At 55.7% G+C, this 25,388-nt stretch overlaps 1 protein-coding gene across 1 annotated transcript in view; it reads left to right on the forward strand.

Moving 5' to 3' along the window:
• Positions 1-25,388, forward strand: part of Glis1 (GLIS family zinc finger 1) — a 63,226-nt gene that overhangs the window by 23,240 nt on the left and 14,598 nt on the right. The window contains exon 2 of the mRNA XM_055629001.1: positions 22,661-22,822. Within this exon, the coding sequence (XP_055484976.1) occupies positions 22,661-22,822 (162 nt within the window). The remainder of the gene's footprint in view (positions 1-22,660; positions 22,823-25,388) is intronic.

Raw genomic sequence — 25,388 nt, forward strand, 5'->3', positions numbered from 1 at the left:
CTTTTTGGATGCCAGCAACGGTCTCTGTAATTCTGTCTGCTTCCGGCTCTCAGGAAAAGGGCCTTGAAGCTAGGCTCTCCTGGGTTCACACCCTGGCCTCACCACCGGCTAAGCGTGTGCACAGTTGGCGTGATTTATGTGAGCCTCATCGTTCCCTCTACTGCAGGAGGAAGAGGCAGGCCAGCCTCCTGCGGGTGTAGAGAGGTGTGCTCGGTGAGGGGGTACCGCCCAGCCTCCCTGCCCCCTCCCACTTCCTGGCATCTTCCCCCTAACCCAAACATGCTGGCTCCTCAGGCTTATGCTGCGCTGGCGTCATGTCGTAGGGGGGCGCTCCGTAGGGACTGCTTGGCCACTCCTCGGCCAAGCCTGGCATGTTCTCAGGCTTCCCCGAGTGTGCCCCTTGCCAGGCCCATTGCTGTGGTGTTTGCCTGACGAGGAGGCAGCTGCCAGCCCACTGTTTACCTTGGGTGCGGGGGCTCCTCTCTGGCAGTGTTTCCAGCCACAGAGCGAGGGCAGATTTATGGACCGGGTTACACAGAAATTATTCAAGGCCCTGGTCGGCCAACAATAACGTAAAGACACACAGTGCCTGTTTGGAGAGAGATGGCCGTGTGGGTGCTCACACCGCGGTCTGATTTACAGCACAGGCTGACGATCCAATTAGCAGGCACAGCAGGCTCTGAGCTGAGACCCACGCCTTCCAGGATCGTGTAGACTTTCCAGGTCCCGGCTATGATGAAATTATAGCTGGAGGCTTGTAAAGTCATGCACCACTTATAAATGCAGGGCAGTCTCAACCGCCCTGCCGTTCAGCGTAGCTGCAAGGCCCGGGAACCCCCTTAGGTCTGGCTGCTTGTTTAAAAACCCTGGGAGATTGTTGCCGCTGGACCTGGCTCCCTCTGCCTTGCTGTGGGATCCCGTGTAAATGCCTCGCCTCTCTGAGCCCAGTTTCCCCATCTGTGGCTTGGCTGGTGGGGTCAAGCGGGACTGAGGAGGGGTGACAGAAACTCTGCCCTGTGGAACCAAAGAGACCTGATTATAGAGCACTCAGCACAGAGCCCAGCATGTAGCAGCTATCCTGTAATGGAGCGCACGTTCAAGATCCTAAACGGAACAGGTATCCCATGGTCTCCCCTCTGGTTCCCCCCCGCAGGGTTAGGACGGAGGAACATGGCACGGTCAGGATGGGGTGAAGACTAAAATACCGCCCACAGTCCTTTAGGTCGAGTGGCTGGGGTATACCTCGGGGTATGGGGGGTCCTCACAGCCCTCTTGTGAGCCCAGCACGCATCAGCCACCTTCGGCTACTTCTGAGGAGCCGGCTCAGCAGGTACGGCCAGGCTCTCCCTAAAGCACCTGCTGCCTGTGTGACCACCCCCACGCCTAGGCCACACTGACCCACGGTGTCTGAAGGCCCGGTAGAGCTGTTGTGCTACTGCACCCAAGGGTAGCAGTCACGTATGCCTCATCCCCCACCCCACCCCACCCGGCTTCTCCTTCCCCCGGTGAGACAGGAGAAGAACTGCTGTGACCCCGAGAGGGAGACAGATGTCCACTGAGTGTGGGCGCGGGGTTTCCGTGGCCAAAGCTGCCTGCGGAGGGCTCAGACGTTTGCACGCTGGGAGTGGGTTCGTACCCGGAAACTTAGCGCCCTCTCCTCCCTTCGTGTAGGGACCCAGGGACGAGTCAGCCCCCACATAGGCACTGGGCCCAGCTGGCTTTTCCTTGCTCACCTCCGCTGCTTGGAATGTTGCTAGGAGAGTCCAGAAGGGCGCTCCCTCTGCCTGGGCAGTCAGGGAGGCCTTCCCAGAGGAGGAAGCACTGGTTCTGCACCTTGTAGGATGAGCTGTTGGCTGGAGGAGGATCGGGAAGTCCTTTCCAGGGGAGGGACCATTGTGGCCAAAGAATGGGTGTGTGCATGCCTGTGTGTGTGCGCGCGCATGCCAGTGTATTGCAGGTGTACATATATATGACCCAGTGGCTGTGTGAGTGTGTATGAGTGTGTAGATGAATGTGTCAGTTCATGCATGTACAGTTATGTCAGAAACACGCCTCTCTGGTGTTTGATTAGATGGCTGGCTGTAGGGTGTGAGACAGGCAGATCTGGGAGGGAGTAAGCCGAAAGCATGGATCCCAGCTCCAAAGCACATTACAGGTGTTCCTGAGGACAGAGGAAAGCAGGCCCTCGGTGAGAGTGGACCCCAGGAGCCTCCTTATCTTCATCCCGGCCTGAAGTGGCCCCGGGTGGAGCAAGGCAAGGCCAGCAGAGGGGGCGGTGCTCAAAAGGACAGTCGCCAGGACAGAGGGAGTAAGCAGCGCTTGAGAGAGGAATTAGAGCCCTTCTGACACGGAGTGAAAAAACTCAGGACAGTGTTAGGGCTGGACACGTGCCAAGGAAGGACTGTGGCCCGAGGACTTTTGGACTGACAAGCTCTGTCAGCGTGTGACAAGCCAGCAGTTCCCAGTGCCGACCCGTTCCGTGTCGGTCAGCCTCCGGGAAGGACTGGACACAGCCAAGAAAGGCCTGGGCCCAGCCCCCAGAGAGTCAGAGCCCACAAAGATGGGATCTCTACAAAATGTCAGAGGCCAGCAAAACCTCCTACATTCTAAATTACTGTTTCTGGGAAGCCCCGGGGTCCGGTGGAACGTCCCAGGCCCTTCTAGCTCTGGTCTGATTCTTAACCCTTATCACTTAGGGATTCACATTTTTCCTCATTCCAGGCTCTAGGGCAATACAGACAGGCCAGGGTCTTCTGTCTGACGTCCGGGTGTCTTGACCCTTGGTCGGTAGGGCACTGTGAACCCCCAGAGCTGGCTGGAGCCTGGGTGGTGACATAATAAGGGGTGGTCACATCTGGAGAGACTGTACCTGTTCTGGGGCAGACGAGCAAAGAGACAGTCTGGTGTGCCCCCCCCCCACCCCGCCATGCATGCGCCCAGACCACGTGAACTGAGTGGGGCAAATAGCTCAGTGTGGAAGACAGGCATTCAGTCATTTAGTCACACACCCTTTGCTGTGCACCCCTTTGAGTCAGGCCCTTGTGGGCTCTCTGACACAAGCGAAATGTTCTCCGTGATCTTGCCCGTGTATGGGAAAGCCAGATAGGAGAACAAGGCATGTGGGCAAGTGAGTTGGCCTCTGGGGACAAGTAATTTGCTAGATGCGGGAACGGTACGGTCCAGGACAGTCATCATCAGGAACGGCTGGAACTCTACCAATGCCAGAGAACTGGGCAAGGATGAGACTAGAAAGGCCAGTAGGGTCCAGCCGGGAAGACCTGGTGTTCCGAGTGGAGATCACGGTGGGGTACAGTAGAGGCCTCCCCACGCTCATATAGCTTTGCTCTGACTCACAGAGCTGGGGGCTGAGCTCAGCAGATGATCAGCTAGACCTAGAGTGGTTAGGGAGTCACCCTCCCTAGTCAGGGACCTTTGACTGCCCCAGACCCTCCCTAATCAGGACCTTTGACGGCCTCTGCTGTGCTGTAACTCTGTTCGGTCACTTTCTTACGCATCATACCCATTTGACAGTGAGCCCTCTCAGCCCAGCAATCAGTGCCAGCTGCAGCCCCTGCCAGCCCATCTCTCATCCTCTAGGGCCTGGTGCCTGAGCTCCTGCGTGGCTCTGTCCTGCTTTGATTTGGGGCTCTCTTAATGACGTTTGATTGACAGTAGCTGGAGCCTCCATCGGCTCCGGCGGAGGTTATTTATGTGTTCTCTCTGTTCTGTTAACAATGACTTCAGAGGGGCATATGGAATGGATAAGAGGCTCCATGGAAGACAGAACTTCTCAAGACACTAGAAAGAATTGGACAGAAACTAGCTATTTTAATGTGCTTCATTTATTTTAAAAAAAAAAAAAGACATATTTACCTAATCTGTCTGATTTTTCAGGAAGTGAATTAGGAAAGGTATTCAGAAAAGTAATTGGAGTGACAAGATATTTCATGGTAGCTGCTTCATGTACCAAGTACCATGTGGCTGTTTCAAGGCCCACCTGATATATCCAGAGTCATACTTGCCAAGCTACTCCGGGCTCCACTCTGTTGCCTAGAACTCCAGAGGCATCTATGCTTTATCTTGTCTTCTCTCTAGCCTGTCACAGAGCAGAGAGCCAGTCTCCTGCCTGTCTTTCTAGAGTCAGCTTCAGAGTCCATTTACACGGTCATGCTTTATATCCAAGAGGCCTGGTTAGAGATTGCAGGGGCAGAGCAAGGCCTAGAGACACCCCCTCGGCCGGGTTAGGGTTAGGGTTGGAGTCTTGGCCACCAGAGTGGAGGTGGCCAGCCCTTAGATATGAATGTCCGTGTGGATCTTTCTGGGACATTCTGGCCTCAGGATCCCTGAGCCTAGAAAAGCAGATAAGGTCACCAGAGTCTTCTCAGAGATAGTTGTAGATATCTGGAGAGTGGCTCGGCTACCTCAGTCACCCTCCCTGCCTGTGTGGCCTCCTCCATGCTGTCTCAGAGAGTATCATCTCCGTGTCTCCGCAGCCAAGACAGGACCTTGGAAGGCAGTGTGTTGTCCTTCAGAGGTCATCCACAGGTCCAGAGGACACTTGGCCAGGTTGGTGGGCCTGAGCTTTGGCCTCCCTGAACATGGCCCCAGCCCATCCCCACCCACACCCTTCCCCTGGATCCCTGCTGCCACCAGGCTCACACCTGGGTCTGCATTGATACTAACAGATTACTCAAGTAGCCCTTCGGGGACAGATTTGTGCCGACTCCTGATTTTTGGTGTGACTTTGGGCAAGTCACTTCTCGTCTCAGAACACCAGTCTCTTCCCGTAAGCTAATTTGTGTGAGCAGCCAGGTGCCTAGCCTAGTGCCCATGGCTCCGGGCTCCAGACATTGCCCTGCATGCAGGGCCATGGTCAGATCTTCTGGGACACCGTGAGGAAAGGATTTGGTTCCAAGTCTTGCTCAGCTCGCAGCTCAGCGTCTGACCCCAGGTGGCACATCAGCCAACAAGGGGTCATTAGCATCCCCTCACCTTGTGTTGGGAAGCTCACAGAGACTGGGTCATGAACGAATTGAATAGGGCCTGCTCTCGGGGAGCAGGCACTGGACCCGTGGCTGCAGTTTGGCATCCTCTGTACCTGGAGGCAGCCCTGCCGGGGGCGCTGGAGCCCAGTGAGACCCCCCCACTTCCCCTTACACACTCATCTAGTCACCTTCTTCTGCCGCCTCAAGACCTGCGTGGTGACTGTTCCCCTAAACTCTGGCGCCTATCATGGCTGGTCCCTTCCGCCCCTCAGATTTGCCCTCTTCCTCACAGCGTCCTTCGCCAGTCACCTCCCAGGCAAAGGTCCTCTTACTTTGTCTCGCCGTGAGGCCAAGTGTTTTCCTGATCGCATTACCCCGCCTGACCCTGCCTGCTCACTGGCTTGGTGTCTGTGTGGCCTCACTGATGTGTGACCTGCAGAGGGCACGTGTGTGCTGTTTCCTAGGCTGTCTCCATCGGCTAGAGAAATGTCCTGTTGCTTAAGACACTTAACTAGAGCGCAGTTAAGGTGTGTGGGCACGTGGCTGTTGTCTGGCTGGACAGTTAGGAAAGGCTGCCTCAGACAGGGCGCAGCATCCAAGAGCTGTGTGAACGGAAGCCAGATGGTTTCCCGGGGAATGGTCTCCTGTCTCCTGGGAAACCTGAGGGAAACCCAAGCCTAGATTCTGTGTCTAAGCACACCTGTTTTGGTCCGGGGGCACCGTGGAGCTATTTTCTTCCACTGGGGCTGTTCTGAGCTGTGGGATGGGTTATGAGGCCAAGAAGGCCGGCAGTCCCACAGCTGGCTAGAGATTGGTTGCAGCTTAGACCTCCGTAGGCCATGGTGGTTCTGTGTTTAAAGGAGCCGTGTAAGGGAAATCTGTGTGCGTAGCCTCTCCTTGCCCGACTCCCATCCAAGGTTGATGACAGAAATAGAAACAGAAAGCCTCCTCTGTGGCTGTGGCTGGGTAGAGGGGACTGAGGAACAGAACGGGGGCGGGAGGCTCGTAGGCCATGGGAATGTTTGCTTTGCTTCCCCTGAGAACTGGCTGTGGTCATGTAAATCGCCCGGAGGAGCTCTAGAGGGTCCCGAATGCATCTGTTGGTTTTTATAAAGGAAGAAAGACAACAGTCTTTGTGGGCTGCATGAAGTATTTTAATCATTAATGAACACAGGCAGGGTAAACCCCCGGAGCAGGCAGGAATTTGAGGAGAGGCTGGTGAGGGCTGCCCACCCCCCTGCCACCTGGGCCCCTCTGTGCAGAGCCAGCAGGGGTGGGGAGGGGCCGTCTCTTGCCACCATGGCCACATCTGTCCGTCCACACATCTGTCAGCAGCACACGGCCGAGCATTCGGCGAGGCACGAGGACCCTGCAGTGGAGAGGCCAGGGGTTGGGGTTTCGGGCTCCTTGACGGCACGCACGAGCATGGGTGTGTCTGTACTCGCGCTGGGCTTCAGCTGCCTGGGAGACCTGTCGTCTGTCTACACCATTGCATATCTACTAATCGTGGGGTGAGTGTGGAAAATGAGTGGGGTTACCTGTGACGTGCTGTGTCAGGGTAGCAGGAAGACTAGCTTCGCCTCGAGCAACGTGTTAGGTGTACAGCACGTACAGGCGTGTTATGTCTAAGGAGTTGGTGCATGGGTGCTGGGTGTGCACTATGCCTCTGAAGCACGCACTGCGCGTGCATAGTGGCACAAGTGATTGCTGGGTGCTATTGTGCGTTTATATTAGATGTAAGGAGTTGGTTGTGTGGGGCGTGCTTCAGGCGTCTTTAGGGTCTGAAAAGCTAGTGTGTGTTTCCTTGTGTGTATGCTGGCTGTAGAGGTGGGTATGTGTGCATATTGTATATGCGTTGGGTGTGTGGAGACATTGTATGTGCTAGGCACTCATTGCACATCTGTGAGGTGTAGCAGGTTGGTTCCTTATGTGCCTTGTTTGTTGATGATGTGTTAGGTCGAGAGTGCAGGCATGTACACACGCGTGCGTTCATGTGTGGGTCTTAAGTGGGTGTGTCAGGTTGATTTAGGGCTCTAGTTCCTTCAAGAGAAGCCGAGTTCTGTGGCCGGCCTGACGGGGTTCTCCTATAGGAGCCTGCAGTCCACACCGTCGTCAGACTGAGGGCCCACGTGGGGTGGGGACTGCAGCTGGCATGTCGCGATGGCCCGTGGAGCATGAACAGGCCTACAGAAGGGAGAGAGCTCAGGGGGTCAGGATCTAAGCGTGGTCACTGCCAAGGCCCGAGGAGGTGGGGGGGGGGCACCCAGGAAGCAGCTTAACCTCGGGAAGAATGGAGAGAGAGTTGGTCCGTGGAACTCGAGGAGGCCCTGGCAGGGTGGAGGGGCACGGCCAGAGCACCGTGTGACGTTCTCATCAGGCTCTGTTCATGCGGCTATGCATGGGGACCCCCCCCCCCCGCCGCTCTGGGATGCCATCAGTAACGACTGACCTTCCGTCTTCCCAGCAGCCTAGGGAGGGCGGTCAGGACAGAGACGATCGTCCCGTTGACAAGAGGGCCTGAAGCTGGAAGGAATGGCCCTTCCATGAGAGGCTTCCATCTGGGTATAGGTCATGGGGTACGGATGGGCCACCACGGGTCCCAAGATGATGGTCCTTCACTTCCCCAGGGGGCTCAGTCACTACAAGAAGCCAATGAGTCCGTTCCTTTGTGTAAGTGACAAAATCACAGGGAATTTTGCAGGAGTGAGGGAAGAGGGCAACCAGTCCCACGGAGGAAACTGTCATCCGGGCCGTTTCTGCCATAAGAGACACAGAGTCTGGGCTGGGTAATACTCAGCCAAGGGGAGTGACAGGCTGTCAGCAGGATGGTCCACTGGGAAGAGTTCAAATCCCAGTCTGCCCTCATCTTGGATGAGGTTCTTCACCTCCCTGTTTCTCAGGTTCTCGGTGGGATTGTTGAAAAGGCCATGAATAATTAGCTTTGTTAAGTGTAGTGCCATGAAGATAAAATCTCCCAGGATTCTATGCGACACCGGGCCCATCTTTGTTCACAGCAATGCTATAGTCCCTTACGTGAGTTGTGGTAAGATTTACCCGATTAACTGTTGGTCTAGTCTTCTGCTCTGTGTATATTATAACATACATTAACTATGTACAGAGCATCCACTAACTACCTTCACACACAGAACTTTGGTCTCCAGTGTTGGCGGTCCCACAACGGAGAGGTCAGAGGACAGTTTGAACTTGTCCCTGTGAGTCTGTGTTCCTCCATGCCCAGTCAGCCCTGAAGTCAGTTTCCCTGGCTGCAGCAAAACCAGTCCCAGGATGCTCCTGGCTGAGCCCCTCTGACATCATCAGCCCGAAACGTCGTCATCCATGGTTTGCAGTGCTGGATCCCCAGCCTTTACCCCCTGGGGGAGAACGTTCCCTTTTTACCCACTGGAGCATGCGTGCCTGTAAGGAGGCTAATTCCTTCTGGGATAAAATCAAACCCAGACCCCTCAGGATTGGCAGGGGAGAGGGGAAACCTCGGAGTTGGGCTCAGTCTAACGGCCCCAACACCTGTTGAGAAAGCTCCGCCTCTTTACAGGGTGTTCTGCTGATCAAGGCCCGGGTCAGTCCCAAGAAGTTCCCCCTTCCTAGGAGTTTTGGCAGGCTGGACCCCCCCCCCCCATTATCGCCATCAACCAGGGAGATGGAAATGGCAGGTATGAAACGTTGTGACACTGCTTAATGACAGTCACCAAAAACATGGTTTGGATTCGAGGATTAGGGAGGTATGGAGACCCTGGAACCATCACAGGTTGACGGTGCCCTGGCTTTAGAAAACAGCCCGAGGTTCTTCAGGCTGACACGAGGTTGACATCTACAGAGAGAGGAGAACATCCACCCCCACACCCCCCATGAATATTCATGGCCTCACTAATCCGAGCCCAAAGCATAAAGAAGAGCCTAAGTACCCCCCCAGTGCGTGGACAGGTAGACTCTGTCATTTCCACACTGAACACTTCTCCATTCTCATTACTAACTTGTTATATCCGTGCATGATCTTGGGGCAGGGCACTATGCCCCAGAGCGCGTGCGGGTATCGGAGGACAGCTTTCTCTAGTTGGTCCTCTCCTTACACTTAAACATGGGTTCCAGGAATTGAACTCAGGGCGCGAGGCTTGCACAGCAAACGGCTTCACCCACTCACCCATCTCACTGACTCCAGAAGAACGTTAGTGAGCCCCAGAAATGACTGAAGCGGTGTGTACACTCCAACACAGCACAGGGGAATATTAGAAACACAAAGCTAAGCAAAAGAAGCCAGGCATAAAACCCCCGTGTTACATGATTCAACTCATGTAAGTGTCAAAAGAAAAAAAAAAGGGGGGGGGGGGGGGGCGGCAACTCTATAGGAATAGAAAGTCTGTCTGCAGTTTCTGGAGATTCAGGGAGAAGTGAGGCTTGAGTGACAGCCAGTGGCACAGGGTTGCTTTGAGTGAAAATGTTCTACAAACCATTGTGGTGATGGTTGCCCAGGCGTGAATATGCTCACAGCCACCGAATTATATGCTTTAAGTGGTGGTTTTTATGGTTGTGTGTTCCATCTCCGGAGAGATACTGAAAAGCGTCACTGAAGCCTCTGGGTGACCACACCCAGCCTATCTGGCCTCAGGCTTGACCTCCGTGGTTCAGCTTCACAGGGCAGGGCCCAAGGGAGCTCTGCCCCTTCTCAGTTGCTGCAGGAGCTGTCCTCAAGGCCAGGCCCGGGGCTGTGGCCACAGCACAAGACAGAATGGCAGAGTGCTGGCATTCTGAAAAATAAGTTAAGACGGTTGTATGTGGGGAGCGCAGCGAGCATGGATGGGGAGCACGGTGCCTCACAGGAGGAGAAATGGCTATCAACCGCCCTGGTGATCTCTAATGATGGCGTGAACAGAGAGGCGCATACAACACTCAGCCCCAGCCTGCACCTGAGTCGCCAGCTTTGTGTTCCGTGAAGCGGCCCTTCCAGCAGTGGGGAAGGGCCGTGTCCCTTAGTAAAATGTCCCCGATGAAAGCTCTGCTGTTGGGAGGTGTCCCGGGGCCGCTGAGTGTGCTGAGGGGGCTTTTGTCAAGGCAGACCGGGAGAGCAGGGCCCTCCCAGAGATAACTAACCACAAAAGAGCCCATGCTGTGGAGGAGTGGAACCCAAGGCCCAAGCACCATGCAGCACTGTGAACATGACAGGAGGGGCAGCCCTAGCCACTGCTGCCTCTACCAGCAGTTGCCTTGTCCAGCTGGACACCGTTGTTGGAGGAGGGAGAACCCAGGACAGCCGTCCAGGCACAGGGCTGGATGGTTGGAGATGGATGAGCTCACGGTACCTCCAACCTGACACTCAGCCCCAGGCCTGTCCTTCTTGTCCATGTCTATAGCATCCCTCCCCCCCCAGACCGTCTGTGATTTTAAAAGCCAAGAGCCTTTCTCCTTACCCAGCAGTGGGATGGGACAAGAAGGCTGACTTTGATGGAGCAGTTTGTCACCATCAGCAGACCGTCCTGGAGCACCTGCGGGACATCCAGACCATTGCCAGGTCAAGCCCAGAACTGCCCATTGTCTGACCCCTTCCAGAAGGAATAGGAAGGAGCACAGAATCTGGGAGTTACTGCGTTGAGTATGAGGCTGTGACGGAGGGGAGAATGTGGCTGGGAAATCTAGGGAAATCAAGAGCGGCTTCTGAAAGAGGTGGTAAGGAGCTGGTATTGCTGGGTGACAAGCATTCTGACTAGATGGTGGCAGGAAGGGGCACGTGGGTAGCTGCTGTGTCTAGTAGAACACCCCTTCGCTGGTCCTAGCACTCTGGTCTCGTCTTCGTCCTCACAGTAAATCTGCTGCAGGCAGGGATCAGGTGACCAACACCTGAGCTCGGCAAAGCATAGATCTGGGACTTGACCTTATCTCCCGCTCCATAGCCCAGACCCCGCCCAGGTGCCTGTGGGGAGGAGCGCTCCCATGTTTGAGAGTACATTTGCCCCTTCCCGGGGCTCTGCAGCTCAGCGTCCTTCTGGGGGACGAAGTGTCCCCATTGCTCTCCCCATCTGTCACCTCCATTTAATTAGACCTGCCACTCTATTTCCCCGGTGCCTCGGTCATCACTGGCCACCGTGTGTGAAACAGGAGCTCGGTGAGCTCATCCTGGGGAGCAGGCATCCGTGACCTTCCTTAGGTCCATCCAGCAAAACCTAAGGGTTCCCAACACAGCATGCAGCTGCCAGCACCATGGGATCCGTTCCAAGCCATTTGCAAAATTGCTCGTTCCCATCATGTCCCTAATCCCCTGCTCCTCTCTGGAAATCATCACGCTGTCCCCATGTTTCTTGAGTTAGTGGAGGACCCTGTGCCTCTGTCACCTAGGGCAGAAGAGAGTGTCCCATTCCAGACCCTCCTACCATACACGCAGGGTCCTGTAACCGAGGGTATATGCCGAACTGAGAGACAAGTCTGGAGCTGAAATCTAGACCAAGCCAGAAGCGATTGCACTGCCCGCTAACTTTTTACAGCCCAGGACAGTATGAAATAGGATGCAGTAAGGATGATGGCTGAAGAAAGCGGAGTATAGCAGAGAAAAGGTTTCCACCGAGGGCACCACTCACAACCGACCGCTGGTACCGTCTTTGGAGGTTTTTCCAGGCCTTTCTTTATCAGATGTACTAAGGGAGCCATGCTGAGCTTGGTTTTTCATAGACAGTGTATTTTGGGCATCTCACCATGCACAATTAGCTGAGTGTGGGCGATATGAATGCATGCATGCATGAATGAATGAATGAATGAATGAATGAATGAATGAATTCCAGTTGGCTCTGCTATGCCACCCGCCAAGCAGACCCGGGAACTGCCTAGACTGCCTTTCCTGTGTAGCTAGGCACTCACCTCCCCTCAAAGCCCCCCCAGCCTTGGACCCTCCATTTCTAAGTTTGCACCGAGGATTCTGCTGCGCTGTCTGGTGCTGCCTCCTCACAGACTGCCGAGGTGTCTCACCGTGGAACAGGTGTGCCGAAGCCCGGATTGGCTTTCTGCCAATGCCTTTGATGGGCATCGGAGTCTGAATCCAGACACGGGTGACTCAAAGGTCGATACTTGGTCCACCAGGCTGAGCATGCGGGGGCTGGAAGATCCTGCCTGGGGCTGCAAGGGACCACACCGCTGCCAGATCTAAGGCTGCTGTAGCACCCCTGTGGGTGCTGAGCCCTGACACGTAGGGGTATCCCAGGATGAGGGAACAGTATTGTGAAAATGACGTGATGCTGTCTGTCCCTGTAGGCCAAGAAGCCGAGCTAACAAACCCGCAGGAAGATGCCAGGCTATGCTGTTATTCTAAGCCCAAGATGGGTTTTGAACCACAGCAGGCTGGCAGTGTCAGAACCCCTGACCATGGGGTAGATGGTAGGCAGGAGAGGTGGTGAAGAGCAGAATTCAGAATCACAAGGGAAGCCAGCAGGAGAGTGGGGCAGGGCGTGTGGAGGATAGGAGACCTCCCTCTAGTCTGGATCCCAACCTACCTACTTCCTGCTGGACCAAGCTGTAGATGCCACTTTCTGCCCTCAGTCCTGTTGGGCAGCCTCGAGGTCCTGCCTGCGCCAAATGCTGAGCAGGGATTACCGGTGCCCAGGTCATCGCTCAGCGCAGTGGCACTCTTCTCTTTCTGTCCTCCTCAGTGTTCGAAGCCAAAGCTAAACGTTTTAATTTCACATTATTCCTGACATAATGCTAATGAGTTCCAGCTGCCCCCTGAGTTGGGGTGATGAGGCTCTGCCGAGCCAAGCATCTGGGCAGCTGGCTTCCCAGAAAGCGCCTCATGTCCCTGGAGCTCAGGGGAGCATGGTACCACGAGTGCTTCCCCTCAGGGACTTGCTGATGGCATAGACACAGCTCTTTGGTTTTCATAGCTGTTTCTTCAGCGTGGTGACAGCAGAGTGTTTCCCTGTGGCCCAAGAGAGGGAGCCCCCTCCCTGGGAGAGTGGGAAGCCCAGGCTTTACAGAACCCCAGTCCTGGCTGTCCTACACTGTCAGAGGTTTGCGGTTTTAGGAGGCCCCAGTGCTTAGTGTGGTGGCTAGCAACCGCCAACATGGTTTTTCTGGTGATTTAGGAACTGTTCTTTCTTTCTCTGGTCATTCCTTTACTGTGGCCCAGTGTTTCCTTAGTCTCTGTAGCGCTTTGCTTTTGATTCAGTCATTGGGAGAAGCCTGGTGCCGGGCGTCCTTGGAAATCACATCGGAGAAAAGTAGTATGGTGGCCCTCCACCCAGGGGAGTCTGAAGATCACCCAAGCAGGGCACTGTAGAGCTGCTGAGCCTGACTGAGGTGCGCCACCATGCCAGCCTCGACCATCCTTCCCGTTCGCGTTTCCCCGTGTAGCTCACATCGGAACTGAGTCTGAAGCCCACAGCTGGAATGTGAGGACAGTAGATTTAACTTTGAAGTTTGCCACGGCGTGGGCATCTCCACATGCCAGGGAGCCCCTCTCCAGAAGCCCACGGGGCAGCACCCAGCAGTCTGCGGCATTCTCTCGGTCCTGGGATATGAAGGTTTATGTAGATCCACAGGTCCCTCAGCCTTTAAGACCAACAGCTGCTAAGCCACCCTGCCCCATTTCTGGCCAAAGCCCACCTGTCCCCCAACCATCTGATGGAGTCTGAGCTGGCTCCAGAAAATCCAAGTCTTCCCAGTGGCTCAGGGGCAGGCCTCCTTGAGACACGGAGAAAATACCAAAAGAGCGGTCAGGCTGGAGAGCGTGCTCTCTCTGTGGCTCTAGAGGAAGTGAGAAGGGCTTCCTTGGGTGCTGTCTATTCCCCGTTTTTATTTAGTTCGTTACAGGTACTCACACTGCGCACACGCAGGCACGCTACACCAGGCGCCGTTCTAGGGTGGGTTTGTGGCGGCAGCGGCATGTGAAGTATTAACCACGTGACTCATACAGTCTCCAGAGCTCTCTCCATCCGTCTCGAGAATGCTCAAAAGCCAGGAGCTGGCTCCTGTCTGCTCTGCTTTCTGCTGAGTCATCTCCACTCCATGGCCTTTAAGTGGAGTTAACGGTTCTCGTCTACACACAGCCATGCTACAGGTGAGAACTGAGTAAGGCTGAGCAAGAAAAGACACTTCCCCAGGGTACCTGGACTAGTTGAGGGCCTTCTGTGTGGCTAGATAGTTGGATAGCACTATGGACACTGGAGATTGGGCCACGAGTTGAACTATTGACAGCGGAGGCCTCTGTCTGCCGTGCGGACCTCCCCTGCCTCAGCTAGCCTACTGGCCACCAGAGAAGCTGTGAGGTGCAGTCATTATAACTGGGTACCTTTTCCACCTGCCTCTGAGAGCCACAGCACGAACACTGAGTCTCAGCCTTTAGGCTATTTCCTTGCCATTCGGTGCCTCTTTTTACCCATCTTACAGACAGAAGCCTGTTCTTGCCTCTCCCAAGATTGCCGAGATGCTGATGGGACCAGAGAAGAGTGGTGCTTGGCACGCAGTGCCGCCCCAGCCACCAGGACGGCTCTCCTCAGATTCTTGTTCTCTCTGTAGTTGGACTTTGTGTGGCCGAATGACCTGCTCCGTCCTTCATTAGCTCGAGGGTACATACTGGGCTGAGGCCTTGGGCCTAGGTTGTCACTTCAGGCCGCCTCGCCTGGGCACCCTCTGTGAGTTTGAGCGCTGGCTTCGATCTACGTCTCAAGTGTGACATAGGGCCCCAGGGCCTCAAAGCAAGGCCCTAAGGAATGTGCGATGCATGAGCCAGGAAATGTCCACTTCAGCACCAGTGGGAGTTTCATGGCCGGCCAGCAGGCAGGAAGGAGGCTTAGCAACGGCCTCAGTGTGAGCCAAACCTAAAAGGACCAGAAGAGCTGCAGAGCTGAATGGCAAACCAAATCAAGGGCCTTGTGGGAAGGGGTCAGCCTGGGTGGAGGCTGAGGGCTGTGAGGTATAGACTGAGTGGGAGCAGGGTGGGAGATGGCATGGGAGACTCCGAGGGAAGCTGCTGTCCTGAGGTTTTCACAGGCTCTCTGCCCAACCCAGAGCCAGCCCGATGCAGCCACCAGGGGAAGTCAGGAGTCAGGCCACCTAGCCTCTTCTCCCTGACGCCTCTGGGCGGCCTCTTAGAGCTCCCTGGAGTTTAAGAGAGGGTGCAAGAGAGCGACAGTCTTGGGACCTGGATACACCAGTGTATGTCTGGATGCTGGTGTGTCACGGGGGAAGCCTTTTGTCCCTAGGTGGCTTGCCCTTCCTCTAGAGCACGGCACTGGCTACTCTGCGGCCGCCCTTATTCCCCACGTGTGTCAGTTTCAGTGTGTGTCGTGTTGCACACAGGCCGTGCGCCAGTGTGTGTCTCTAGAGACTGTAGGGTTGGTGTGTTTGAGCAGCTGGTAGTGTCTGGGGCTTGTGTATCTTTGGGTCTATGTACAGGCATGGGTGTGTTGGCCTGCGTGTCTGTGTTGGGTGTTGGGTGTCTGGGTGATGGGGGATGTGTGGAGAATGTGTGTGAGAGAGAATGTGTGTGTGTGTGTGAGTGTGAATTCATGTTCGTGTGATGTCCTAGGCCTGTCTTTGACATACTGCTAAGTTGAGAGGAAAAGTGTCAGTTTTAGGACATAGGTGCCTGTGATCCTGGCTCTCTATCTGGTGGGCTGCTATGTATGTGTGAGAGAGAAAGCTCTTCCCTTGTCTCCCCTCTCTTGGGGCCCTGGCCCCTGGCCAAATCTCTCCTTATACCCCCAGAAGTCAGGCCATCTTGGTCCTTGCTGCCTCACCACCAACTCTCCAGCTCTCGCTTAACTACCAGGAATGGAAAGCTGTTTCCTCTGGGGACAAGAGTCTGTGCCGAAGGTGAGCCTGACCCAGTGTGCTCCTGGTAAGGGAAGGCCCGGACACCACAACCTCAGAGGCCCCTTCCTGGGACAGGCATGACTCCTTTGTCCCTTCTCACCATTTCCACAGCCTACCAGTGTCTCCGGGTGGTTTCAAAGGCTCCTGGGTGCTATCTTAGCAGGAAGAGATTGCCACCCTGGCCCGTCTGGGATGAGAGTGTGTTTCAAGGCACAAAGCTCAACACAGGGGCGAACTCCAACTCCATCCTTAATGAACTCAATGACTGTCACATGCTCTGGGCCACAGCACCTACCTCAGATGGAGTTTGATCTGGTCCCAAGTATATAGCAAATGTCACAGCCACTGCAGGGCAGAGTCTTTCACTGCACACAGCTGCCTGCTTATTCTTTGTGCCCAAAATTAGACTAGACCACTCCCCACCCCCCCGGACCTCACAGTCTAGAGGCAGAGTCTGGACCAGTGTCCTTCAGCCCCACATCCCCAAACCTTCCATGTTTGTCTCTTCCCTTCATGACTTGACTGTCATGCCCGGGGCTGACAGCCCGGGGCTCAGAAGAGCTCTGCGAAAACCACAAGGGGGTCAGTGGCTGGTACGCTCGGGGCCAGTGTGTGCCTCTCCCAGGGTGAGGGGCTGAGGAGTGGCCCTCAGTTCCCGGATGGATGGCTGGCCTTTAAAGCTGGCCAAGCACAGCGTTGTTTGACATCTTGGAAAAGAATCTGGCACCGCACATTTCTCCCATCTAAATCATTGTAAAGTAACTTAAAAGTTTGTACAAAAATGAGAAGTTGATCTCTGAATGGCCTGCCAGGCTATTGTAACTCAATCTATTTTACCCTTAAACCAAAAATGTGTTTGTTTAGAAGCAAGTCACTGGCAAATGCCAAATCTGGAGGCATTTCCTCCCCTGCCCTGCCTCACGCCCCACTCCCCCAAACCTCTTCTTTATTCTCTGCATCCAGAGTCTTCATTAGGGCATGAGAAACTGGGCCTTCCTTCCTCCTGGGCCATGGCTGCCTCAGGGAAGAAACTTGACATTCATCAGGCCCCGACTGTGTGCCAGGTCCTACTCTGGGTATATCAATGTATTTACTCCTCAGAGCTGTTTGTGGTGGCCCCATTGAGAGAGGAGAAAAATGAGGACAGAGATGGGCTGCGACTTTGCCCAAGTTCATGGTCCTAGTTCTGGGAGTTTATGCGTGGCGTTGTCGTACACCTTATGTGTGAAACAGAGCCCTTGATTCTTCTCCAGGGGCCAGAGGGAAAGCTCGTCACCAGAGCCAACTGTGCCTGCCACCCAGAAGGTTTTCCTGCATAGCCTTAGCCCTTCCGCACAAGCAAAAGGCTCCAAAGGCAACTTGCTGAGAGCCTTCCATTCCTGTAGATTCTGAGCCTGACCCAGGGCCTGACAGGTCCTGGGCTTTGGCTCCCCCTCCCCCGCAGAACTGGAAGGGTCCTTGGGCTGGGCCTGGAGGGGAAGATGGTACCCCCTCCCTGGCTCCAGCAATGGCTCCCCTCGGTCTTTCATCTCCTGCCCTCCGTACTGTGAGCTGCACGCAGCAGTAATGGATTGCAGTGGACTTTTTTCAATTAGGCTGATTTTCCCCTGCCTGTTACTATAAAACTCCAGATGGTCCGGGGCTTCACGGTTCCCGGCGTATTTTCCCCCATTATTTTAATCTTCTTTCGTAACACGCCCCACATGTGGGAACAGGGCCTTTCAAGACTCTGCCCTCTACATCGGCCTTGCTTTCCTCTCCAGCGTGCTGCCTGGGCTCCCCTTTCCGTGTGGCGGCCCCACAGAGGGAGACTCCCACCACCAGCCCGGGCCTGGATCTGTGGGCATCAGAACCCACGTTGGGCCCAGTGTGAACACACAGGAGTAATAGCCTGTGGTTTAAAGCTCTGAGTCGAGGGGTGTGCAGCCCCGTCACTCAGACTCTGGGCCAGATCCCAGCTCTGATTGGGATCTGTGAGTATGGTGACATCACCTGTCTGAGCCTCACTCCTGTCGTCCGCAGGGTGATGCTGGGAAGTCACTCCACTGGCAGGGCACATTGTCTTCACTGAGACTGGCCCTAGTGGTAGCCCGTGGTAGCCTGTGGTAGGCGTCTGAGGGGCCCTGCCCGCCCCTGCTGTTCTGAGTTTATTCCGCTCTCTCTTAGGATGCATTTCGTTGTCAGTAGCCACCCATCTTGACAGGTTTTAAGACTAGTAGACGCCCCGTCTCTCCTCTCTAGCTGCTCTTCCCCCAGCAGTCACCGGGTCTGTTCCCGTGTGTGTGTGAGCCTTTGCTTCAGGCTAGGTGAATCTGGAGGGTTCCGGTGAGCTGAAGAGCACATTTAAAGGTATTCTGAGCAAGAGGTGTCCGAGGAACTGTCTAAGGACACCGATGGCATCGAGGCCAAGGGCCACGGGATGCTACACGCATGCTTTGATTCACAAACAGCACTCTCCTCCCTGTGCCCAGGAAGTAACTGGGCTCTGGACAGGTGGAATGAACTCGCCTAAGGCGGCCCTTGGGGTACGTACAAGACTTGGTACCACACTGCACAGATGCTGGAATGCAGCGCTGTGAGAGCTGATGACACGGTCAGGCACCACCAGGGTAGAATACCAGGGTAAAAAAAAAGTATGTGTGCTAAAGCGCTAGAGAGCCGAGCACAGTTGTAGCCAGGAGGGATAAGGACAGAACCTACCTGGATACTAAGTTCTAGATGCCACCCGGGAATGAACTGGGGGCGGGGGGCAGGTAACCCTGCGGATGCCAGGGTGAGTCACGCTGCGATGGGCAGGGACGGGATGGAGAGGTGCTGGACAGATGGCCTCTCCGTGGGCTGCTGGCAGATTGGTCAGGGAGAAGGAAGCGGGTTCCCAGCTCCGGCATCTGGGTGGAAGGGGGCTCCTCCAGCTGAAGCCCAGCCGGAGCACCCCGGTGAGCAGTTGGGGCCACGGCAGTGATGGTATGGGTTTTCAGGATCAGAAATGCCAGAACCCACCTGCTCCGCTGTGTGTGATCAAAGGCAGCCCCGAGCTCCCCTCTGTTTTCTGCTTCCCCTCTGTTTTCCCTGAGACCGGCTCATGGCTGTACTTGAACCCCTGATGCCCCTGCAGCTCTGACTGCTGGTGCTGGTGTCTGCCCCCTCCCTAGTGCACATACTCACACACAGATGGGTGCACACATGTGCAGGCACACACACACACAGATGACAGAGACAGACATACATGCTCACATGTACACACACACACACACACACACACACACACACACACACACACACGCATACCCAGGTAGGCATGCACATGTGTGGGCACGCCCATACACATGTGCGCGCTCAGCTCTGTTGGAGGTGCAGCAGGCCAGAGACTGCCCTGGGCCGACCTGCTCTGGGACCTGAAACAACAGTGACAGTGAGAAGGTCAGAACTTGCTGTGTGTTATTTCGATCAGGACTCACAACACCCTGTAAGGTTCGTGGCACTCACCCAGTTTACAGATGAGGAAACTGAGACCCACAGAGTGACTTGCCTGGGGGGTGGCTCAGGAAGTGAGCAGCCAGTAGTTGCCGGGGTCGTCTGTAGCAGGGGCCATGTCTGTAATCACTGCGCTTCGTGCCGCTGAGCCCCAGCCCCACATCTGACTGGGCAGAGTTGCATGTCCCAGAAGGCCAATGGGCACAGCATGCTGTGGCAGCACCAGTCCTGCTGGAGGCAGGCACAGTCGTCGACCCGATGGTCACTCCCAGCATCCTCTCTGTCTCTGACTACATCGGTGTAGCTTTGAACAGAGATAGTAGAGATGGCCATAGGGCTTGCAGGGGCCTGAGCAGGTCTGGGCCCTGATGGAAGCCCGGATCTGCCGGGATCTGTTCGGCATCTTTATCTTGGACCTAAACTAACGAGGCAGCATCTCTTCTCTCCCTGCCGCTTCCTCCAGGTGTCCTCAGAGTGACAGGCCACTCCCGGGACAGAGATGGGGAGAGAGAGAAGGCAGGGCTGGGCAGGGCAACCCTTCCACCAGGAACGCAGGAAAAGCTCCCCCGAGGAGCTGGTGCTACGCAGCACAGACATGTGCTTGCGGTGGGGGCAAAGGAAGGAAAGGGCCTTTGAGGCCTCGTGAACATATTAAGAAAAGGCCTCATCACTCCACAGCTCATGCGTGGGCTGTGTGGGGTGGGAGAGACATTTGGGGCCGTCCTGCGAGACATTAACACAGGCCCTCACTTCTGAAAAATGCATGCCTCAAATTGTCAGAGCCGGAGGAGGCGGCTTCCCAGGAGAGGTACAGTCTGGACAGGGGCAGGGATGGGGAAACAGGTGTGCTGAAGGCCAGACAAGGATCCATAGATTCCTGCTGCGAAAGAGGTAAACTGATCCCTGGAGTCTGGTGGACTTCTCCCAAAGCCAGAGAAATCACGTAGCTAAGAGTTATTTGTCTCCTCCAATAAGCTTCCCCCCCCCCCCAAACCAGTCAGTCTGTAAGCAACAGAGGGCCTAAGCTGCTGCTGGGAGGAAGCCCTGTTCCTGCCCTATTCCTTCATTACACGAGGCACGAGGCCTTTGCTGGGGATCAGGGAGAAACTGGCCACCTGCTCTCTCCCACCCATTTCCTTGTTGTTCTGATAAAGGAACAGGCCCCATGACTAGAAACTTACTTGCAGGGGCTTGCATTGGGTTGACCCCGGCAGCGGCCTATACTGTGACCCACTTGGCATCCAAGAGGTCGTTGTCTCTGGGCCTTGTCCTGGCTGCCCAGGAAGTTCTGCCATAGCCTCTGCTCTTGCCTGGGCCTCAGTGGTCCTCTTCTGTAACTGCAGCAGCTGCCTTCTCTCTGTCTCCTCTCAGAGTCCCTTCTCATTCCCACAATCCATGCATGACTCTGTCCCCCTAGCTTTGTTCCCCTAGTTCCCGGAGTGCATGGCTGGTCCTGTCCCCCCAATTTCCAGAGTATACCTCCGATCAGCCGTTCACGAGCTCTGTCCTCGGTGTGGACTCTAAGCTCATCAGCCTGGCATCTGAGTTGCAGGGCAGCTGAACTCTGACCTCTCTACCTGATCTTCCTCCAGCATTCCCCGGTGCACAACTTCCACGCGCTGTGAAAGTGGGACCCGTGCCCTTTACGTGTGCCAGTGCCCCAGCCTGCCCTTTTGTGGCCTGCTGTCCTGTCAGCCACTGTTATCTGGGCTGTGCTGTGATGGTCATGGGCTCCCAGGGGTGTCAGTGGAATGCGTGCCGTGCGTACATGGTTGCTGGCATGACCAGCTGCTGTGTCATCTGTACCCTTCCCATCTCATCTCTCCCCGCTTGGGATGCTCATCACTCACTGGGAGACATCTCCCGTATGGCTCCCAGGCTGGCTGAATCGCCCATTCTGTGCTGCCGTAGCCTACAGCCCTGACCATTTGGTTGTGATGTCTGAAGACATGTGTATCTCCTGTGTGGTCTTGTCCTCCTAGAGCGCAGTGTCCATGTCTGAGTTCCTGGACTCACCCAGCCCAGGCATGGGCTGTTCCATCCAGACAAATGGCCCCAAGCTAGACATCACCACTCGTAGACAGGCTCCTTAGATGAAGCTGACTGTCCCTCTGGGGACAAGGACATAAGCCTGGTGGACCCCAGGATCTCAGAACCAATGCCCCCACACACACTTCACCAGCTATGCCCCAAGCTCACTCACATGCCCTGTCCCTTTACAGTTGGCAAAGGCAATAAAGACTAGATGGCAGCTCAGGGGGGAGGGAGACGGCAGAATCTTCGGCAACGTCCTTCCCTGAGGGGGAACCCAGAGGAGGGGTATTGATGTCACGTGCTTCAGAGTTTTGTAGTTAAACGCCAGCACTGCAGCCAGGCAGTGTTGACTTCCTTCAACACCATGTACCGGGAAGGCCAGCTGCTGTGGGCAGCCAGTGGGGAGAGGTGGAGAAGGGCAGTAGGTAACACCACACCGAAGGAGTCTACTGCCTCACTCTGAGCTGGACTTCGAAGGCTGAGCAAGAGGTGATTGGGATGGTCAGGAGAGGTGACACGGTCCTTGCTGAGCGGCCTGCATGAACAAAGGCTGAAACTGCCTTCTACTGGACTGAGAGGCGGGCAGGCGGGCCACAGGGATAGAATGCCAGGGGGCAGGTCTGTCCGGATTCTGTTGCTAGGTCGGGGCTCCTGAGGAGCTGCCTGGAGACCAGGGCAGGAGGCAGGAAGGGCTTGATGTGAGAGGATATGGAGGGTGGCTCCAGGCAAGGCAGAGGTTGCAGGGGCAGACATTCGAGGCCGTGGACGACGGTCTGGGTGTGTGGAGGCTCCACACTGTTCCTTCCTCTCCCCTAACAGCCAGGCTGTGGCTACCGCATGTCCAGCACCAGTACGCAGCTAGGACGGCTAAGTGACTACACGATGACCACGACACTTCAGGGCACAGATGTGGTTATTGGGCTCACAGCACTTACCAGGGATGGTGCCATTGGCCATCCATTGTCCTTGTATCATCCCTGATGGAGAGCCACAGCCTCACCTTTGAGGAGGGGCTGATACATCAAGCCTCTCGGGGATGGAGGCCTTCTACTCCAGGCTGGGCTTCCGTTTTCTGGGGTTCCATGCTCAGACATGGCCCATTGTAGAGTCGCTGATCCAGGGTGCACGTTTGGCACATGTGTGAGTTGTTAATCCCAACGTCTGAAGCAGGAAGGTCAGCCATCTTGTCCTGCAGCCCGGCCACTTTCTTAGCCTGACTGCTTCCCTGGGGCGGTCGGTATTCCCAGAAGTTTAGGGAGGACAGCAGGTAGTTTGAACTGGGCCAGGCAGGTTTAGGGGTACGGTTTCTAGGTGGGTGGGCCTTCAGGGCCGGGGGCAACCCTCATCAGCCTCTCCTGCAGTTTGAAGGCTGCAGCAAAGCCTTCTCCCGCCTGGAGAACCTGAAGATCCACCTGCGGAGCCACACGGGCGAGAAGCCGTACCTGTGCCAGCACCCAGGCTGCCAGAAGGCCTTCAGCAACTCCAGCGACCGTGCCAAGCACCAGCGTACCCACCTCGACACGGTAGGTAGGCCTGAATGTGGAGGCTGGGGTGGAACAGGGCTACACACAGACCCCACAGGGCAGGCAATTCTGTGGCAGGAGTATGTGTGTGTGTGTGGGGGGGGGGTGTCCTTTGTATCATAGGATAATTAGTAGGCTCCCTGGCTCTCCACTAAGGAGACAGATTTTTTTCCCATCATCCTCCAGTTGTGACAAACACAGATAACTTGGGTATGGCCGTCTGTCCTCAGTGAGGATGTGGATGAGCCGACCAAACTTAACAAGAGCCTCCAATTGAGATTACCCTCCTTTGCCCTTGGGGACCAGCCCAGGCCCCAGCGTCTTTAGGGGAAAGTGGATGCCCTCACTCCCCTAGCTACATCTGCCTCCTGAGCGGGCCGCTCCCTGCTCCTTCCACTCCTCACTTGGGCATGATACACAGGCTACCTCTGTCCCGTAAGGGGTTGTACTGGTGACCCGTGAGGTCCTGCGTCTTGCCACAGCAGCATGGCCGTCCATTGTTGCGTCTCTTCCCAACTCTCCGTCCTTGCTTATGCCTGGCAGTTGAGACGCACAGCTCTGTCCCAGGCCGCCCCACACTTGCCCCGTGCCAATAAGGACATCAGTAGTTAACACTGCACTTTCAGGGTGACGCTGCCGCCAAGGTCCCTGCCCCGTTTGACACAGGAGGGGGGTGGGCCCAGGGGTTCTGTGGCTGCTCACGACTGCATGGCTGGGCTCTGGCAGAGGTGACGGACCCAAGCCTAGCGCCAGTCTCATGGGTGCTGGGGGCAGTGGCGTGTACCCTGGGAGGATCCTGACCCTGTGGGCAGCGCAAGGCTGGAATCTGCTGGGAAAGCTCCGTCTGGACCTCAGAGCCGTTCTCTTCATGTGCCGCGTATGTTTGGGAGGGGTCTAGGCAGCACTCGGTAAACCTGTCCAATAGGCAGATGAGGAAGCAGAGGCCCCAGAGGGTAACCAACCTATCTGAGCAACCTGGAAGCCATAAAACAGCAGAGGTCAAACCTGAGAAGACACACAGCCTTCACAGCCCCACCCTTTATCTCCCAGCCGGGAAACCAGGTTCAGGAGAGTGAGCAGGAAGATCACTGGAGACTCTGGAGCCAGGCCAGGCCCTGGGCTGTGCCCTCTCTATGTCTTGCAGGCGTGTAGTGTCTCACACCTGCCAGAGTTAAAGCAAAGCTGAGACCCAGGTCTGATCATTTCTGTGCTAATGGCCGGCAAGGGACAGAGCCAGGTGCTCCGTTGGCTGACTCCAAGCCCAGGGCTGTTTACTAGGAAAGCTTGAAGGGTTGAGCCGGGGCAGAGGGGACATAATGGCAAGGAATAGTCCTTGTCCCCAGCTCAAAAGCAACCTCCCTCCCCTCATAGGCTACAGTGTCAGCAGCTGGGACCTGAAGGGAGCTGTGGTTCTTCCAAGGCCCCTCCCCTTGGTCACCTTCTCAGCCTTGGGGTCCTTGGCCCTCTGCCCTTGCCCCCAGGAGATGCAGCGTAGACTGAAGAACCCCTGGTTTTTTTGTCTTGCCAAGGCCACAAGTCATCCAACAGAGGGCCTCTGCCCCTCTCCCCACCTTCCAGGCCTAGGGCATGTCCCCATGGCGTCTCCAGTTTGCTGTTCCTTCCTCACTCCTGCCTTTGCTGTGTTCGCTAGACCCAGCCTCACTTGATGTGTGAACAGAGCTCCTGAGGCCTAGGCCAAGTCGAGTTCACACGAGCCCACAGGATTATCCCAGGCCTTCATGTACCTAAGACACCTCTGGCAGGTCTGAGGGCCCCATACCCTGTTCATACCCAGCTCTCTCTCTGTGTAAATAGCTTAGGCTGCGCCTTCAGGTCGCTAGGCTATGTCCCAGCTCACAGCCCTCAGGTCAGCAGCAGGTCAGGCTCACAGTCAGCACCTTAGCTTTTCACAGGAGACCCAGCCTTAGTTCCAGCTGTCGTGGCGTCAGAGAGCATAGGGCCCGTGACAGAAAGGCATTTCTCCGTACAGACTGGAGAAGGCAGGCTTCAGCTCTGCTTTTGGCTCTGCCATTTGCTCAGAAAGCTCTGATGAGAGCCACCGCAGCTCCTGTGCCTCGGTTTCCTCAGTGGTAAGCAGTCTGCCTCTTGAAAATAGAGGGCATAGCTGAGGTGGCTGAGGAGAGGCTTGCATGTTAACCAGAGAGCCCTTTCCTTCCTCTTGGTCTGTCACTCAGGGTCTTAATGTCAGCCGAATCCCACCACACCCTGGCAGTGTGGGCCTCAGATTTCCCCTCAGTGGGATGGGGCCTCTGTTTGATTGGCCTGTTTGGAGGAAATCCGCAAACAGAGAGGTACCAACACACCTGCTGGCTATGACATCTTCTGCAGTCCTCACGGGTGGGTCTGGGACTCCGAGGTGTCACTGGTCACCATGGGTGACCAGTGCTTAGCAGTGCTGTACCTCGGGAGCCTTCAGAGACGGAACCGTCTCCCGTGTTCATTTGCTGGAGCAGTCCCGTGTGTCCCGTTTCTACAGACAAGAGTAGCCCTGCTGACAGGAAGAACAAAGCCCCAGTCTTAGAGCTTGTGTGGGGATTTCGGGCCT

The sequence above is a fragment of the Psammomys obesus genome, unplaced genomic scaffold (assembly GCF_907164565.1).
Source record: "Psammomys obesus unplaced genomic scaffold, mPsaObe1.curated_primary_1811, whole genome shotgun sequence".
Classification (NCBI taxonomy): domain Eukaryota; kingdom Metazoa; phylum Chordata; class Mammalia; order Rodentia; family Muridae; genus Psammomys; species Psammomys obesus.